Raw genomic sequence first — 16,206 nt, forward strand, 5'->3', positions numbered from 1 at the left:
CTCTATTTCTTCCATGCTTGGTAGATTTGACTCAATGATGGCGTCTATCTCCTGTGACGGACTTGGGTCGTGTTGCTTGGGCGTCGGAGTGCTGGAATGTGGGGCGCTCTGGCCAGTTGTGATTTTCTGCGGAGATTTTGAATTCATGTTTTGTTTTTTAGCTACAGGGTTGGAAGACGCCTCCTTAGCTGGCACGTATGGCTCATTATTTATTTCTCTTGCACTATCGAGGGATGTGTCGTCTCCGCCGTCTTGTGGTGCGTTGAATTGACTCTGAAGTGGGGAACTGGTAAGTGATGCTCTTTGTTTGTGAGCCATTGTGTCCTTTTTTGGTACGTTTTGCTTGGTCGTTGTTTCTGCAGGTTCTTCTATCAACTGGAGATCTGTGAGTCCTTCTGACTCTTGTGTTGTCCCCAGTGAGTTGTTTAATTTACGTTGCTTAGCAACAGGCAATGGTTCTCTCACGGCAGCCAACATTTCAGCATCGGACATTTCACTGTATGTTTTGGTTTTTGTAAATATTTGTGATTCGAAAAAGAATGTCAAGTATCGCATCGTGCATGATTTCTTTCCTGCTGTTACGCTTGAGTTTTTACTGGTGCTTTCTTTGTAGCATTTCTGGGTGTGCTTGTTAGGTACCCGTGAATGTGCTGTTTTTCTTTGTTTTCTTTTATTTTTTGTAGTTATTTGACTTCTTACACTCAGAGCTGATTTTTCGCTGTCTTCTCGTGATCTTTTTTTTCTATTTTTTGAAGCCGATAGTGAGTCGACTGCTTGGCCCAGACTAGACGCCGAGTCTTGCTGTGGTGCTTTATCTACAACGTGTGCACTGGGCCTGTCTCCATCAGCGTGTACCTGAGCCGTCACCAGCTGAACAGCTTCTTGTGAGATGAGTGCAGGTTTTCGAGACGTTGTTGTCATTGACCATGTGCGTCACATGATCTCTGGTCCCGCATCCTAGCCCCTCCTCACGTCTGGGCTCCTGCACTGCCCCCTACCAATCCGTGCCACAGCCGGACATGGCGCATGGGGGCTCCGTCGCAGCAACAACACATCTGGGCGTAGCGCTGAACGCCCGGCTGCCACCAAGCGGGGCTTCAGCGTCCACCGTGGAGCGGTCGCTGCCCTGTCTCGCCTTCCCTCTGGGAGAACGCGGCAGGAACAGCGTTGCGGCGCCAGGTATGGACGCCGGGCCCCCCCGTGGCACGACGCCGGTCGCCAGCACTGGAGGCGTGTCTCCTGCCTTGCGTGGCGTGTCTTCCTCTTCGACATTGGGTGAGTTGGGGACCTTGGATGGAAAAGTGGGGGGCTTTGGGCACCAATGGAGATCATTTCTTTGTTTGCCTCTAAACATGTACTGATGTTGGGGGAGCCGTTAGTACATTGTGAGCCGCCCTTTTTTTGTGTTGAACTGTGTCCTAGTTCTCCACAGCCCTTCTTTGAGCTGCGTAGACTATGGCTGTTTTCCTCATCACACTCGCAATCATTGATCACTGGTTTGGACGTTTTTGATTTTAGTCATTTTGCTTTCTTTGCTTGTGTTTATCTCAAAGACTATTAGATGGAGGAGTGTATAAAAGGAGTTAGGAACAGTTTTGTCTCTTACCGTGGATCAGAGGCACGTAGCCGGTGTGGGTCGGTTGTGGCAAGCCAGCCAACTGGTCCACTTATATTCTTTCGGCCCCTCGGCCTCCCACTGGACCACGACAGACCACTTGCTTCTCCACTTCCTCTCCGTCTGGTATTGAATCTGAATCCCAGATGATCACAAGCCCAAAGTCGATGTCCATTTGTACGGATTCTAGGATTAGTCTTTCATTGCCCGACACACACATTACTAGACATTATTGTGGTTAACCATTAGACCCCTGGCTGACACAAAATATCAATATATTGACCAGCACTTGGAGTGATTTTGTTGCTGTTGGCAGGAACATAGCGTCCTCTGCGTAGCTCAAAACAGGTAACCTCCACTGCCATTCCCTGGAACATCCGCATTTATAGCTGTTAAATGGGTCTCATGTGAATTAGTGTATAGATCGAAAAGAAGCAGGGTCAGCACAAACCCCTGCCCAATCCCATTTCCCACCGTGATTTTGTCACTTAAGTCGCCTCTAGTCCCAAAGCAAACTCGTACCTTTGAGTCATTATTGAGAGCCATGATCATCATCCGTAAATGTCTTGGTACACCCAGTTCACACAAACTTTACCCACATGCAATTCCCGTCTACGTGATAAAATGCAGAACTCTGGTCCATAAAGGCCATGCAGATGGGAGAGCCCAAGATCTTCACATATTTGGCCAAAATTTGATGAAAGTTCAATCCCTGAAAGATAGTACCTGTCCCCGGCATGAAGGCAAGCTGCGTGTCGAACAGAACATTATTTTCCTGAGCCCATTTCTCCAGTCTCGTTAACAGGACTCCCGCATGAAGTTTGGATGAGCCGTCCAGTAGGTTTACAGGGCGGTAGATGAATTGATCAGCTTTTTTCCGCTTTTTTCCGCTTTTTTCAGCTTTTGAAAATCTGGAGCATAATCCATTTTCAAATTCGGTGGAAACGTGTCCATTGCAATTAATGCATTACAAATTTGGACCAATATTGGTGCCCATAAATTGGGCTGAGAAATGTCATTAGGAACACCATTGATGCCATGTGCTTTATATACCCTTTGCCTAGAAATCACGTAGGCCACCTCCTACATGGCGATCACGCCCAGTTTTTCGGCTTGTATAGCCTCACCCGGTATTACCCCACAGGAGTAAAGAGTCTGGAAATGGCCTATCCAACCCTTGTCCAAGTCCCTTGTCCATGATGTGAGTCTCGAGGACGTCCCCGATACCCAAATCCAGCAGTTCCTTGCAATAATGTTCCAAATATCTTTACTGTTGTTTTTTTCCCTGCTGCATCACAGTTTGGCCCACTGTTCTGTTCCTATCTCCCCCCTTTTTATTGAATTGTTCTCTCCTTCTTTCTTTAATAAGTCTGCTGTCTGGACAATAGGTTGTAAGGGCTGTGATCAAGGCCTTCCTTTTATCCCTGCACGATTTAGAAAGCCAGAATTTCATTTTTCTACTGACAGGCTCTACCCAGGGTATTGAGGTCTAAAAATCTTGTGGCAGATGCTATATAGCTCAGAAAATGCACCTATCTCCACTAGTTTGGCATATAGGGTTTAGAGAAGTCTGTATCTCCTCTTTAGTGTCAAGGTGAACCTTATTCTCTAGGCTAGCTTCCCTTGCATTCGTCCATCATATCACCCTAGTACCGTTCTTACATAGTTCATAAGAAGAGAGAATGTTTTTTTACTGAAACCCTCCCTCGTCCAAACAAGCAGCCGTGGATTGCAGCCCCTTTCATTCACACAAGACTGGTATCGGTGTGCAATCAATTATGCTCCTATGTCTCCCATTTTCAAAAGTGCAATTACCAGACAAAAGGGAATGGGTCCTTCCATTTATGGCTCTAAAGCCAGTCTCGAGCAAGATCTGCCACAAATATAGTACATTATCTGTTGTTGAAGGATCTACCAAGGTGTGTTTAGGTAAGCACACTGCCATTTCCTCTTCATTATCTTGTAGCAGATTTTCCCCCGTGTCAACTCTAAGGTTGAAATCGTCACCTATTATAGGATAGGTGGCCTTCACAGAATCCTCTTAAGCCGAGTGGGAGAAACCATGTTCCCCAATGTTCTCTTCTCACCAGCTGACACAGAGAACCTTGGGCAGGGACGATTCTCCTTCAAGGAACAATGAAGTTGCATCATAGGCATCTTGTCTGGCCAGATATGAGGCACACGAGAGGCCACAATAACGTACTGTTTAAAGTAGGGTTTGTTTGCAATTAATGTTTTTATTAGGTACAGGACTTACATTAATCCCACCATATAGCAAGCACATTATCTAAAAATTACAGACAGACCTGAAAACAATCAGAATGCATGGCCTCAGCAGAGCATTGCTGGTACTGTACTAGTAGGATAGTATGATAGTCGCCCCTGTAGACACCCATCTTTTATTTTACAGACAAACCACTGGATGGGGGACTATACCTATCATGCAATTCTAAACCGATACAGGCTCCCGCAAGACTATTACAGGTAGGTAAGATTTGTTATACAAATCACGACGGACGTGCTCCTCTTCATATTCCTGAAAGCCTAAACTTGGAGGACTAACAAATGTTAAAAAGGTTAGTGTTAAGTCTAATGTTTAGTCATATGGCAAATGAAGGACATAATCCTGATAAACTATTTTGACCTTCAAAGACACGCGGATGGACACACGGTCAGACACGCTGGTGGGAACAGATACACGAGTGGCAGCTGCGGGTGTGCACAGACAGCCCGTGCTCAGATACACGTAACACAGACAGACAGACAGACAGACAGACGGACGGGCATGCGGACAGGGACGCACAGGTGCATGTGGACGCACGCACATAGACACACGGGTGCACGTACGTAGACACACCAGCGCACGCACATAGCCACACGGGTGCACGCATGCATACGGACACACGGGCACACGCACATAGACGGACACACGGGGGAACACACGTAGATGGACACCCGGGCACACGCACGTAGACGGATCGACTTTCCATGGTAGAGGATAATTGTCTAAAAGTCCATTCGGCTTTCAGGTAAGGTATGAACAAATTAATTTCCGATGGGGAAGGTAAGCTGTGTTTCTGTTGCTTGTGTAATCTGCTTAGATCACATTCTATGCATAGGCCAACATCTGGAAGCTGCAGAGTAATACAGTTGTTGTTTTTCGAAATTCAAAAAAGGGACGGGACACTAATACTATCCCTAGTGTGACATCCGCTGTACCCATGATCCCTCATGCTTTGAGGTCTCTCAGATTGTCTTTTACCGCCATCGTGAGCGGTCGCATATAAGCAGAGTCCATTTTCGGCTTACGCCATTGACTTATAAAGTATTTAATATTAGTTTATCTTTCTTTCCTTTATCGACGCCGTGCGTCGACGTGGCAAAGACTTCAAGAAAGGACAGGACTGACCGCCGAACTGAGATCTCGATGGAAACACCCGTTCTCGGAAGGCCCACCGGGCCTAGGCCTTACAGTAGGGAGAGTGGGGGGTGATCATAACAACATGCATATTCACACCCCTTACCTTGGTCACCCGGCTGCCTACCCCAATATGGAACGTACGCCATTTAAATTCTGCACGTCCTGCAATAAAAAGTACACGTGGGTCGACAAGCACAGGGTGTGTAACCTTTGCTGGAATTGGGACCACAATGAGGCTCATTGTCGGGCCTGTAAACTGCTCCGACCCAAGACCCTCAAAGATAGAAGGACGAAACATTGGGCCCATCACGCCATGCAGGCCGAGGCCGCCATGGACGTCAAAGGAGCTTCCAGCGACAGCAGCGACGCTGTCCTCTCGGACTGCGAGAATGACAGGGAACCTCTGCGTTCCCCAGTGCAAGCCCCCGACCCTACCAGACAGGCTGGCGGTCCTGTTGTGGGGATGACACCCGGCGGCAAAGGCACCACATTCCTCCACTCCAAGCACATACCCCGCGGCAATGTGAGTGTCACACGCCGAGAGCAGACGTCTAAGGGATTCACGGTCCTCTGGGCACCCCGAGCGGCTGCCTCATGACAAGCCCGCCAAGTCAAGACGCTGGACATAAAACTGCCTCTCCCGGCCTTCCGACGCCGAAGGACGCTGCGCAAGCCATTCCCGAAGTCGAAACTCGACCCGCACCCAGGGAAAAGCCCAGGGAGTCGGGACTATGCCGTCCAGTGGAGAAGCATGTCCCCAAGGCCCCTACTACGGTCTCTAGCTCTAAAAAGTCAGTTTCTAAGAGCACAGATCATAGGGAGAAACACAAATCCAGGGATTCCTCTCACAAAAACAGGAACACAGACAGGCAAGATAATAGGGACAAACCTAGGGAAGAACCATAACCTGATAGGATTCCTACACAGGACATCCCTGATCTTATAGAGGAGGATGAGCCTAATCCTATCATAGAAGAGGAAGAGGTATAAAGTAGCCTGCCTACCCCCTCTACCCTTGCCTCTACCTACCCGTAGATTATCCCCAATTTAGCAGACTGGTCTGCCTAGGATATAGATAGGGTTCTGAAACGTTTGCCCTTTCTTGCTAATTATTTTGAAGAACACCCCCAGGCTCTTCAAAGCTAGCAAACACGCCCCCCGCTACCCAGGTGTCAAGCTCTAAGGCTTCACCTGTGGCCTCTCCGTCCCGTAGGTCTACACACCCGTCAGGAAAGATCTCATCCCCAGAGGAACTGTATGAAGAACCAGTCCACAAGGCACCACGCTTCTCCACTGGCCGTTATGACCTAGATGTAGGAGCTGATGAGTACCCAGACGAAAATACCTATAATAATGATGACGTCGGGGGTGACGATGTCAGTGAAGGGGACGATCAGGGTGATGCTGAGTCAGTAGTCTTTGCCATGGACTCTCGTGTCCCGCAGGACCCTACCGTACCCGATTCCCCGGTAGACAACCAGCCCTCGTTTAACGACATACTTCTCAGGGCTGCTGAACATTTTGGTATCGAGACGCAAGAAATCCAGCAAGATAAGGATTTCACTGAAAACATCTTGGACAAAAAACCTGCAACTCAATTTATCTCCTTACTCAAGTCGGTACAGAGAAGGATTCAACTTTCTCTAGAAATGCCTAATCCGACTAGGGCGGTAAACCCTAGAAACGAAAAGCTTTTCCGCCGAGCACCTTCTGACCCTTTGTATATAAGGTGCCAACTTAAACCAGACTCTCTAGTAATTACCACTACTCGGAAGAGAGCGGGTACCCCCTTGGCCTACTCCGATGCTCCTCCTCATAAGGAGAATAAAACACTATATACAATGGGAAGAAAAATAGCATCTTCGGCGGCTTATCAGGCACGAATTGCTAATAACTTCACCTTGCTAGCAAGCTATGACTGTAATAAGTGGGATGAAGTTACGGCCCTTGCAGAATCAGCACCGGAACCACTTAAATCTAAGCTCTCCCTTGTGGCTGCTAAAGGCAGAGCAACGGCAAATGGCCTACTCAAGAATAATTTTGATGCAGCAGATAACGCTGGACGCGTTATTGCTGAGGCCACCATCCTCAAACGCTATGCCTGATTTAGGCAGTCTGGATTCAAATTAGAGACACAGGCTACCCTGCTCGACATGCCTGTTGAGCCTAATGTTTTATTTGGAAAGGTAGTTGAGGACGTGCTGAAGTCCGCCAAGGATGAATACAAAACACTCAAGTCCCTTGGCCAACTAACAAACAAACAAGCCAAAGAGGAGGCAATAATTTTTAGCGTTTTCGTGGACAAAACGCACAAAGAGGCACCGGCTATAGTCAAAGCCAGGGTATCTTATGGAACAATAACGACAGGCATCCCAGGATTATCCCAGGGGACAGCACTGAGGTTGCGGAAAGGGAAGAGGTTCCCCCACACCAGAAGTGGAGGAACACCCTCCAAGCAATGTCGCCCTGCTACTAGTCCCCTCCCATTCCTCCCCAGTCGGGGGACGAATTTCATGGGAGGGGATAACATCAGACAAGTGGGTGTTATCGATGGTAGCAGGAGGTTACTGCATAGAACTCCAGGGAATCTCATCAACCGCCCCTCTCCGTTCCCCCGCGCCAGAAAAAAAAGTCGAGAGGAACAACTCATCTTGGTGGAGGAAGTCGAAGCTCTACTCCTCAAGGACGCCATCGAAATTATGCCATAGAACGAGGTAAGCAAGGGTATTTATTCAACGTACTTCGTTGTTCCAAAGAAAGATTTGACCATGCACCCGGTATTAGACCTGCGCCCTGCAAACAAATTTGTTAAGCCACAGAAATTCTGCATGACAACGCTACAAGAAGTAATACCTCTGTTAAAACGGGGGGATTACATGGCAACAATGGACATGAAAGATGCTTATGTTCATATTTAAATGCTCCCAGCCCACAGAAGATTCTTGCGATTGAATGTAGCAGACCAGCACTACCAGTTCAACGTGCTGCTCTTCGGGATAGCCTCGGCTCCAAGGGCATTCACCAAGGTACTGGCAGTGGTGGCGGCGCACCTTCGCAGGGAGGCAATCCCAGTGTACCCCTACCTGGACGACTGGCTGATCATGGGAGAATACTACCATCTTTGCAAGATAAACACGCAAAGAACCATAGAGCTTCTATTCCAATTGGGTTTCTCAATAAACTAGAAAAAGTCAAGTCTGATACCAAACGCATCAAAACGGTTCCTAGCAGCTGTGTTAAATACAAAGACAGGCTTAGCCTTCCCATCCATGGAAAGAGTACAAAACATGCTTCGGCAAATACCCCAGTATCAAGCCGGTCTCCAGATAAGCACACGCAAAGCTATGCGCCTGCTAGGCATGATGGCATTGTGCATTTACCTGGTCCCCCAGACGCGCCTGCGCATGCGACCAATGCAGGAATGGTTGGCGAAACAATGGTCTCAGGCAAGTGGTCAGTGGGACGATCTAGTGGTTGTTTCGCCTACACTGGTTCAAAACCTATGCTGGTGGTCAAGGGGAAACCCTTCAACGAACCAGAAGCGCTAGCGGTTGTCACAACAGACACGTCACTTTCCGAGTTGGAGGGAGCCCACTACCTTCACCACACAGCACATGGCTTGTGGTGACAAGTTACTGCACAGAACCACATCAACCTACTAGAGTTATTGGCGATCTTCAAAGCACTGTAAGCTTTCGAGAATCACCTAACAAACCAGTTGGTACAAGTCCTGACAGAACAGCACCACTGCAATGTTCTATGTCAACAAACAGGGAGGTGTACACTCTCCAAATCTGTCCAAACTGGCTCTGAGAATATGGAGGTGGGCACTCAAATGAGGGATGTCCCTGTCCTCTCAACATGTTGCAAGGGTATTCAACACTCTAGCGGACTCTCTCAGCAGAGATCCTCTGCCAGAAGAACACGAGTGGCAACTACACACGGACGTCGTAGTCCACATCTTCTCTCTATGGGGCTACCCCTCGCTAGACTTGTTCGCTACAAGAGAAAACGAGCAATGTCCAGGCTTTGTGTCCAGGTTCCCCCAACCAGACTCCAAGGGGAACGCTGTATGGATGAGCTGGTCAGGGAAATTTGCTTACGCTTTTACCCCGACTCCATTAATCAGCAGAGTAGTGAACAAGATACACAGGGATCAGATGACGCGCATCCTAGTAGCTCCTATGTGGGCGAGACAACCGTGGTGTCCACATCTGCACAAGCTGGCGATGTGCGATCCCATCAAGCTGCTCCTGTACCAGGTCAACCTGTTGACACAACACAAGGGGACAATGATACACCCACAACCTCACTCTTTGAACTTGGCGGCATGGCTCCTGAAGTCCTAGAGTTCGGACACCTCAATCTTCCAGAGCGGTGTATGATATTCTTAAGGAAGCATGGAAACCAAACACCAGACACTGTTATTTCCTCAAGTGGATGAGATTCGTCATTTGGTGCCAATCTAAACAAATGAACCCAATAGAATGTACTCCATCACACATTCTAACATACATGCTTCACTTGCTGGATTCAGGGTTGGTCTTTACTTCTTTAAAAGTCCATCTAGCAGCTTTATCAGCCTGCACCACCTCTCAAGGTAAAGTCTCATGGTGGAAAGTGCCAGTCATTAAAGCATTCATGGAGGGAGTAAAGAGACTACTCCCTCCAATCTCTAATCCCCCGCCAGGCTGGGATCCCAATATATAGTGCTAGCAAAACTCATGGGCCCTCCCTTCGAGCCTTTGCATCAAGCTACTTTTAAACACATTACCTATAAAACTGCCTTCTTAGTGGCTATTACGTCCATAAAAAGAGTCAACGAACTCAAAGCCTGGTCAGTGCAGTACCCTTTCTTTATCATCCATAAAGAAAAATTAGTTTTACGGACTCATTCTAGGTTCTCCCCTAAATGAATTCCTTAGAGCCACGTAAACCAATTAATTGAGCTTCCGGCCTTCTTTCAGAAGCCAACAAGCTCAGCTGAGGTCAAACTCCACACATTAGATGTGAGGAGGGCAGTTCTCTACTACCTAGATAAAACCAAACCTCTTAGGAAGACTGATCAACTGTCTCCGTGGCTACAAGCACACACGGGGAGCACATTTCCAAAAGACCCATCCCCAGATGGATAGTGAAATGTATACAATTATGCTATTCATTATCAAACAAGACACTGCCTTCTACACCAAGAGCCCACTGCACACGGGGAACTGGGGCTACTTTGGCCTTTATTGCAAACATCCCCTTAGACCGCATTTGCAAAGCAGCTACATGGAGCTCAGTTCACACCTTCACTCAGCATTACTGCATTGACACACATTCCAAGACAAATACACAGGTGGGACAAGCGGTTCTAAAACATCTATTTGCTGCTACTCCTTCTCACAACCCACCACCTTCTCATAACACTGCTCGCTAATGTGCATAGCATGTGATCTAAGCAGATTACACAAGCAACAGAAGGAATACATTACTCACCGTAGTCGTATTTCTGGTGCTTGTATCTGCTTAGATTCACGTGCGCCCAGCTTTCCTCCCCTGAGCGAAGATGCATAGATGTTATGAGCTTCTACATATATCTGCTTGGATACAACTATACTCACATGACACTCATGCTATCATGTCAGAAGCAAAACAATCTGAGGGACCTCAACGCGTGAGGGATCATGGGTACAGTGGACGTCACACTAGGGATAGTATTACTGGCATGCCCTGTCGATGTCCCTTTTTGAATTTCAAAAACAACTGTACTACTCCGCAGCTTCCAGTAGATGTCGGCTTATGCATAGCATGTGAATCTAAGCAGATACAAGCACCAGAAATACGATTACGGTGAGTAATGTATTCCATATAGGTGCACTGATACCTTAACTGGTTAACACTTACACTTGCTAAGAAATGTGCTTACATTCTTCATCCCTCGTCAAACCTAGTTGCAGATAATAACACTGGCCACGTTTTGGCATCAAAGATTAAAAGGATTTCCTTACAACACTCTTTTAATTAGGATGGTGTATTTTAGTTGACTGCTTTAACTGTCGGTAACTACTTTCAAGGTGCTGTTTTATGTATATTTAGCTGTTTTAAGATCTCAATGTGCTTCGTTTTGTGCTCTGTTTGTGCATGTCTTGATATTAGTGGGGTTGCTTGTGTTTCCGTGCAGAGGGGACCTGGCCTAGCAGTTCGGGCTTGGCTGCTACAATTTGTGGCACTACCTGACTGATTTCCATATGGCCGGACCCCTTTTGCAATGACGCAGACAGGCTAAAAAACAGTGGCGTGGAAGGTTGCCCATATTCATTCAAAACCTTCCACACATCACTTTAATGGTTATAGTGATATTAGTGACGTCATGCACTTATGCAACAATACTCACTTCAAAATGCATATTGAAACTTTAAAAGAAGCTATGACGCTTGGAAACATTCTTATACCTAGATAACATTCATATAACAGGAATTACTAGTTAAATCTGTCATAATGTATTGGTCATGTAATACACAATGATGCCTCCCTGTCATCTTCTAGGAACTTTTAAGTAGAACATCCCTCGAAACTCAGAAATTGGATCTAATGTCTGAAATCTCCAACTTGAAGCTAAAGCTGACAGCTGTAGAAAAGGACAGAATAGAATACGAGGATAGATTTCGAGACACAGAGGTGAGTAATCTGGTTGGAATTAAAGTATAATTTGTGCATCTAATAAAATGTCAAACATTGTGTTTATTTTATAATAATTCTGTTAATGATTATTACTTTAGTTTAAACACTAACAAGTTGTCACAACCATGACTTATAATCACTCAGTTGATGTCACCTCTACCAATCTAATTTTTTAACTTGCAGTTGCTACCACAGGTTTGCCATAAGTTAGTGAAGTTATCCAACTTAATGGTACTTGTTCTTTTGATTTTGGAAGGATGCACGTTTGAGGCTGACCTGCTGGTATTCAAATGTGAGAGCATTCATATCTCACGACACTTTAGACACTTGATGTTAGACTATTGTGGGCCCTGTTTGTCTTGGGTAAATAGTATTGAGTGGATTATTCAGAAATGTTAAATGTTAAAGGTATTTGTACCGCGCACCGTCACCAACGGAATTGGTCCCCAGGCGCTCTGGCGGATCTGCAAACAATAAGGGGGGATGGGTTAGTAAGGTGAAGGAGTAGGATAGTGAGAGGAGTGGTGTTCTGTTGGCAGCTTCAACTCGGTAGACACCGGGTGCTGAGCTTTGGTGCGGGTATTGGATCGGTGTCAGTCCGCGTGTGCTGTTGCTCTGGCTTATGTGTTGTTGCAGTGTTGTGTAGTGCGTGCGGCTTGTGGTGCTAGAGATGGTTGTGCGAGTTTTTGAGTGAGATAAGTATGCAGAGTTTGAGGTTATATTGGTTAGTGGGTTACCTGACCTTTTGCATGCTAACATTCACAGTATTGTCTAAGTGTGGCACTTGTTGGCCTTCACAATCCTATCTAGATGCGGCGCAGGCCAATGTTCAGAGTTCTATCTAGGTGTGGGCATGCTATCATTCACAGCCTTACCTAGATGCGGTGCAGGCTGGTGTTCACAGTTCTGGGTGTGGCACATGCTAACATTCAAGTTTCGTGTAGGTGCGGGCATGCTATCCTTCAGTCAAGATCCTATCTCGATGCGACGCAGGCTAATGTTCACAATTCTATCTAAGTGTGCAAGATCTCACTGTGCAGAGGCATTTAGGAGGTAGATGATGCAGTAGACCCTTTTACACAGACTCTATCGGCCCATTAGAGAGTCGGTAGCCATGGGTTTACCCAACCAGAAAATCTCGAAGGTCAGAAAATGTGACAAGCGCCTCTGATAAATTGCGGCTGCTCAGCTATCGCACCAAAATGCTGGTACATCTAAGGGGCTTGGAAACTATGGCAAGACCTGCTGGGGCTACACCTGACAATCTGTATGATTGAGGCTATGCAGTGTATTCCACAGTATGTTGGTATAAGTATTATGCTAAGCTCTCAAGTATACTCATCCAAAGTTGTATTACCTGGGCATGTTGAGAATATATTTCCTGTGCACCAGCGCATAGAAAAGCAGGGAAAAAAAAGACAGTCACAATTATATTGCAATCAAATGCCATATGCCTTGAGAAACTCCCCACGCACGTGTATGCATACACACAACTCGAATCGTGTCTAGTAATGTTCCACATGGCAGAGGTGTAGCAAGTAGTATCCAGGATACTGTGCATCATCTAAAGATTAATACGGTCGGTGGGTGTTTGTGCTCTCACAGTAAAATTACTTTTGTGAGGGATGGGGAGATTTTCAGTGGCATAGAGCTGTCTCGGTGTATCGAGGTGAAGGTCAGTGTGACCATTAGTTTTGGGCTCCTCTGAACACCAAAGAGTACATGCAGATCTTGTTTTCATAATGCCAACAGCGTATGCAAATACCCTCCGTTGAAATTCATTGTATCACAATAGTTACATAGATGTTAAAGTGAACAGATTTTAAATGTGTATTTTATTGTCTCAAATTCTGTATACTTTAAAAATGAAAAGATTTATCTTGAGTTCATGGACGTTAGTACTGCCTTTGACCGTGTAAATAGATCAAAGATATGGCAGTTGTTTAAGACCATGAATTGCCCTAGGTATTTAATAGTGCTCCTGACCACATTACACCATGACAATGAAGCCTGTGTCCGCTCGGGGAGTATGGGACATTGCACTCCTTGGTTTCCTGTGAAAAGAGGTGTGAGGCAGTAATGTGTTATAGCACATTTACTTTCTCCCTGTACCTCAATGATTTATCTGATGCTCTAAATGCATTCATGGCTGATGTGCTTCACATAGTTCCAAAATCTGTTTTGGTTCTTGCATATGCAAACAATACTGGTTTATTGGCACGGACAGCTAGGTCTAATTGTTTACAGAGAATTCATGCAAAACCTAACCTTAGTCTAAACGTAGAGAAGTTCGGACATAATGACTTGTTACCCTGCTGGGACACACAGCAACCACAAATAGATCTATTTCTGGGGACTAGGAAGAAAATTACCTGGGTGTCACCTTTGCATCAATTCTTAAAGGTGTAAAACACATTTAATGAGGAGCCAGAACCACTGACTTTCTTGGTGGCATCGCCCGTTTTTAAAAAAGATACAAAGCCCAACTTATTGAGATCTTACTGCAAATGTGCACAATCTAAAACAAAGGAGTGACCAGATACATTGCTCGAATGTGGGGATTGGATAATACTCCACTAGGCGTGCTGGAAATAACCTTTTAAAAAAGATTTTAGGTCTTACTCAGTTGGCACCCAATTACACATGGCCACATTGAGTTAAATATGCCTTTTTTAGTTGATGTCTTTTAGGGAGAATTCTCAGAAATGTCCTAATTCCTCTCTACCTTAGAGACTCCCAGCAACTTTGCTGGGTTTTAGGACTTCTAATTTTTAACCTGGAGAGAATGAGGCCCTTTTTTCACACTCTCATGTATTTTAATGTGATTTGGACTCCGTTTTTGCTTTCTTTTTTCTTTTTTGGTTGTGGAGTCTGACAAACTCCATAGGCATCATCTTTACATTGTGACACACAGCACCTTCAGTGCAGTGACACGGGAAGTCTTTAGGATTTCCCAAAGTTTTAAATACCATATCTTGGATAAACTACTGTTTCGAAGAACAGCAAAGTGAAATTGACTTTACTTACATTTGTAACTTTCTAGACCCAGCACACATTATCTTCCAATAGGGTGCTGGAGGGGTTACTTAGGATCCCCTTTATCTAGTTTCTCATGTAATAATTTTAATGTTACCCTTTCTACAATTAATGGCTGGTGGCAGTGGTTTACTTTTAACTACAATTGTGTGTTTTTACTGCGTGCTGCAATTGCAGCCTTTGTAAAGAACCCATGGGTGCCCCTTTTGTCAAAATGTCCCCAGTCTTCTTTTTTCTCCTTTTCTTGTTGGAAAGGTCCTTCTTGAGATGTACTCTGCACGCCAACCAAGTTTGGTCCCTTTGTTCGTTTTGTCTTTGGCGGGATTCACGAGTGAAGCTCGCCTCTGGCTCCAGTATTTCTGGCAGGGGCAGGAAGCGAGGGAGGTGCCCGAAACTCCCTGTGCTTACTCCCCTTGGTTACAGGAATGCACCCAAAGGTGATTGGCCGTCCGTCTGGCTGGCAAGGACAGCCATCCTGCTGTGTGACTGACAGCTAGGCTGGAATGAATGGGAGAAACCTGCATAAAAGGCAAGACTTTTTGGGTTGGAAGGCAGAGTCGACCACTGGACGAAGGAATCCGAAGAAGAACTTGGAAGAGACGCCTGCTGCAACTCTTGGACCGTTGGTTTGCCCAGTGAATCCATGCTGCTGTGCTGAAACTCCGATTTCACCTCGACTAGAGAAGCCCTGCAAGGATGACTTCTCTTGAGTTGGTGGGACCAATCAACTCCAAAGTGAACTCGTCTGGACATCCTCTCGGAGCTGGCTGTACTTCCTTGCTGCCGCAGGAACCGAAATGCCAGGGAGAGGAACACAAGATTGGAGTGCATCACTTTTAAGTCGGACCCGAGCTGCTGGAAGATCCTCTGTACTCCTAGTAAGCAGGACTGACCAAGCCTGAGCCACCTCAACAGAGTGCTGGACCCCAGATGCGAGGAAAGTCCAAAGTGGTATCCGAGATCCGCAGTGGTGCTATTTTCTGAGACGCGAGGAGCTGAAACCGCGAAGTGCTGCTGAATAGAAGTTTGACCTTTTCTGTCGCTATCGGTCCCGTTGTGTTGCAGAAGTCCCCAGAAGTCCTCCCTCTTGTCCCCACGACTGAGGCACAGGAACAACAGGATCTGCAGTGCCACACAGGAACGGAAGCCAGCTGGAACCATTTCTTCTAACCAAAGGTACTGTACAGTCTAAGAGAACTTACCTCTTGTCTTGTAGCCATACTTGTTCTCAGTTGAGACTGGTCTTGGTTGCCTCTGTAGAGTTGCTTGCATCTTCTACTTCTCACAAGCCTCCCAGCCTGTGGCCTTACATTGATTCTTCTTTTTCTACAAAGACTTCTAAAAACATTGCGCAAGACTTTTACTTACCTACAAGAAGTGCTTCTGCTCACCTAGTCTTTTGTCCAATTGACGTTGGCCAGGCCTTTGCTCCCTGAATGACTCTTCTCTCCTCTGATTGTGTGTTTAC

General features: G+C 46.2%; 1 protein-coding gene across 17 annotated transcripts in view; it reads left to right on the plus strand.

Annotated features, from left to right (window-relative positions):
* The window catches only part of PPFIBP1 (PPFIA binding protein 1), a 1,584,927-nt gene that overhangs the window by 383,739 nt on the left and 1,184,982 nt on the right, over positions 1–16,206 (plus strand). For all 17 annotated transcript variants that reach the window (XM_069628106.1, XM_069628107.1, XM_069628105.1 and 14 more), the window contains exon 7: positions 11,568–11,699. In XM_069628106.1, the coding sequence (XP_069484207.1) occupies positions 11,568–11,699 (132 nt within the window). The remainder of the gene's footprint in view (positions 1–11,567; positions 11,700–16,206) is intronic.

Source organism: Ambystoma mexicanum, chromosome 12, assembly GCF_040938575.1.
Source record: "Ambystoma mexicanum isolate Mex_15411 chromosome 12, UKY_AmexF1_1, whole genome shotgun sequence".
NCBI classification, from domain to species: Eukaryota; Metazoa; Chordata; class Amphibia; order Caudata; family Ambystomatidae; genus Ambystoma; species Ambystoma mexicanum.